This window comes from Aspergillus foveolatus, assembly GCF_047715535.1.
Source record: "Aspergillus foveolatus strain CBS 279.81 unplaced genomic scaffold BDW70scaffold_278, whole genome shotgun sequence".
Lineage (NCBI taxonomy): Eukaryota > Fungi > Ascomycota > Eurotiomycetes > Eurotiales > Aspergillaceae > Aspergillus > Aspergillus foveolatus.
In genome coordinates, this window is record NW_027396342.1 from 1,853 (window position 1) to 5,155 (window position 3,303).

A 3,303-nucleotide genomic window follows, 5' to 3' on the forward strand; every position below is an offset into this window, starting at 1 on the left:
AAAAAAAAAAAAAAAAAAAAAAAAAAAAAAAAAAAAAAAAAAAAAAAAAAAAAAAAAAAAAAAAACAGAAAAAAACAAATATCTAGATCTGCCGAAATTTACAGCTTGCTGTTATCAAAATTGTTGTAATTCTTCACACAAGGAGTGGCAATTGTGTTTATGGGCTACCTGACCCGGGCAGCTTTAATCTCCGCCACTAGCACCCGCCCCTTTGATCAGCTGCTTCAGTTGCTCGAACTGCTTGTTAAGAGCGCTTTGGAGGTACTCTGGCGTGACGAGGTTGTCTTCAATGTTCTGCAGTCTCTTTTTGATATTATCAATCTCCTCGCGTTGCCTTCTAATTTCCCCTTGCTCTTCAACAAATGGCGTTTCCTCCTTGACAAACGGTTTCCACGAATATGAACCCTGTGAGAACGGCGAAGCCCGAGGGGGAGACCATTTTGCCTGTGCCGTGTTTTCCGGAGGGGCTGAAGCCCTAGAATAAGGTGAGGCGCCTCGCAATGATGCAGCTCCCCCAGCTGCTTGAAGTCTCCGGTATTCTTCCTCAAGGGTCGTGGCTGGTTTCCATTGGCCCGCATCACCAGTGAGATCGCATACCATTCTTTTAGGCCGGAATTGCCATGGTGTCTTCATGTCATCTCTATCCGCCAATGCCTCTATTATCATTTCAATAGATTCTCCGTCATTTAACTTTCCATTGACGTGCGATCTTGGTAGAAATCGTGGAAATATAGAACCTTTAGGCTTCACACAGACTTCAGCATGGGCAGAGGCCCTTGAGTCCGGACGTCCTGTTTCTGGCTGTTTCATGGTGTAGAAATAGACGTATTCAATGGAACCCTTACCCCCTTCAAAGTTCCGGTTTGCAGCATCAAATTTGTAAGCGTTCGGCAATAGCCTCCACTTTTGAAGATTATCATTGCCTATATTAGCTCGTGTCTCAATACGAAATTTTTCTGAGTTGGGGTCGAAAACTTGTACTCCAAATGAACTCCTTTTGCGATCCTTGGATATTTTAATCTGTTTTTCGTATATAACATCGAAATTGGCCGTCCTCAGAAAGCTATAAGGCCAGTACGTGGTTACGTCAGTATTTTGCGAACTGTAGAGCTCATTGCGAAGAATAGTTTTCGCACGGCTTTCTGTCCCAAGAAGACCCTCCAGCCAGCCTATCTGAAGATTATGATGCAGACAGATGTGATGAAGTTTGATTCTGCTCTGCCCAATCTTTTCAGCATATTCCTTTTCGTGGGATTCGGAACCAGGGTTTTGAAGTGGCTTTAAAACTAGCGGATCAACCACGTCTTTGAACTTCTTATATGGGATCCGGAATTTGGCTGTGCTTGAGGACGGCCAATCAAGACCATCCGAAATCGCTCGCTGCATGCGAGAGTTCAAGCTTTCTAGTGATGTGGCAGAATTCAGATCCCCCGAGAGATATTTTCTGAGGTCTGGGATGGCTTTCTGACAATGCCCGCGCAGGATCTCCTGAAGTTTTTCTTGCTTCCCCTCATCCATTGGCGAAGCCGATCGCTCCTTACCTCTACTGCCGGGCCCCCAGGAATCGCCAAATTCGGAGTCAATTGCATCACCACCTTCGCTATCTTCACCACCTTCACCATCTTCACTACCTTTACCACCACTACCTTCACCGTCTTCACCACCTTTACCACCTCCACTACCTTCACCATCTTCACTACCTTTACCACCTCCACTACCTTCACCATCTTCACTATCTTTACCACCTCCACTACCTTCACCACCTTCTCTACCTTTACCACCTCCACCACCTCCAACATCTTCACCACCTTCATCGCCTTCAATTTTGACACCACCGGTCTTTTCCTTTTCATTTTCGGTCTCTGCTCCATCATGGTTGAGGGCAATGCCCAACACTTGAGCCAGTCCTTATTTGTAAATTAGCTACAGTAGGCCAGTACCGCTATGACTAATCCACTTACTCTCGGAAGGGGTTGGTACATTCATCGGCCCCAATTGGTCAGCCACGTCAAGTATCAATTTTAGCAGCTCTTTGCTTTCCACAGAAGATAATTCTTGCGAAAGCTGCTCATCATCGGCTTTGTTGATCCTTGTGAGCTCTGCCTCCACTTTATTTCTTAGTCTTTCAATTTGTGCCTTGCTAAGTTTCTTGTTATCATTTCTGTAATCATCAGGTAGCTTTGATGGTTTTCCGCTTGGACCTAAATGCTCAATAAATCCGGAGTCAACGAGTGTGGCATAATTTTGAGAAAGCGACATCTTGGTTTCTTCAATAAGAGACAGTATGGTGTTTGCGTGGGTTTTCAGAGTGTTGGATCAATTGCTATGTATAGTCGGGGTATTTATACTCTCTGAAGCGAAGTCAGCATTCACTTCTAAACAGCCCTAGTCTTTCTTGGCATCTTTTAGTTATGGTTGTCTCAGTTGTACTAGCTCGTCACTCAACGATTCTCTGGCTCCTCTTTTGGTTGCGGCCCTCAAATAATCTCTGGATAAGCTGCCTTTGAGTATACCATTTTATTCAACGTGTTCAGATTTTGAGTACTCTTTAAACTGCCAGGTGGTGCATAGAGAAACTGTTCAGAAAGTATCCTCGCCATTGGCTAAGTGTAACACAATCTAAGAGCCCTAAACTACTTTGGACTACTAAGGCTATAGTTTCTAATCACACACTCTACTGGCCAGTAGTCTATTGATGTCATCATAAGAGCCTTTATCAAACGGCCAATTAGTGCATTAGAGACGGCAATTATTATAAAATGAGGTCTATCTTTTATAGTAACTGTAATACAGTACAGTAGAGCAGTGCATTCTCCAAGTTCTGACTTCCTCGGTGATTCAGGCTAGGCTTCTGGCGTTCGCAAACAATGGCTGCTATCCCGGACCCGAACAGGTGAGGACTCAAGCATCCAGGCTAAAATAGTTACACACATTCAGATGGTCTCTGCCTCGAGAAGTCTGCTTTTCTGGTGGGTTGAAAGAATTTGCCCTTGTGAGTCGCCGGTTGGATTTAGGCTCTAAGGAGAATGGCGACTTCAGAGACTTCTCAAAAGCCTTTATCACTGGTGGTTGTCCATAAGAAGCATAAGCTCTAGCAACCAGCGAACCGTTGATTGAGGATACATCAGCTCTCAGGAGTCCTTCCTTCTCTATGTGGGCAGTGAGAAGCAACAACTTCCCTGGCTTAAGCTCGTCGGTGTTGTAATAGATATGGTTGACATTCTGAATGAATTTTTGAGGCGAGAGTGGCACCATAATTTTATGAACCAAGATATTCAGAATGCCCCAATTTTCTCCACAAAG

The 3,303-nt window shown here is 44.4% G+C and overlaps 1 protein-coding gene across 1 annotated transcript; it reads right to left on the bottom strand.

Moving 5' to 3' along the window:
• Window positions 1–183: 183 nt before the first annotated feature.
• BDW70DRAFT_165273 (uncharacterized protein) lies at window positions 184–2,259 on the bottom strand (the record flags this gene model as incomplete). The annotated part of the gene is made up of 2 exons (XM_073741703.1): window positions 184–1,907; window positions 1,962–2,259. The coding sequence occupies 2 exons, from the start codon at window positions 2,257–2,259 to the stop codon at window positions 184–186; spliced, it is 2,022 nt and encodes a 673-aa protein (XP_073590452.1).
• Between the last annotated feature and the right edge of the window lie 1,044 nt (window positions 2,260–3,303).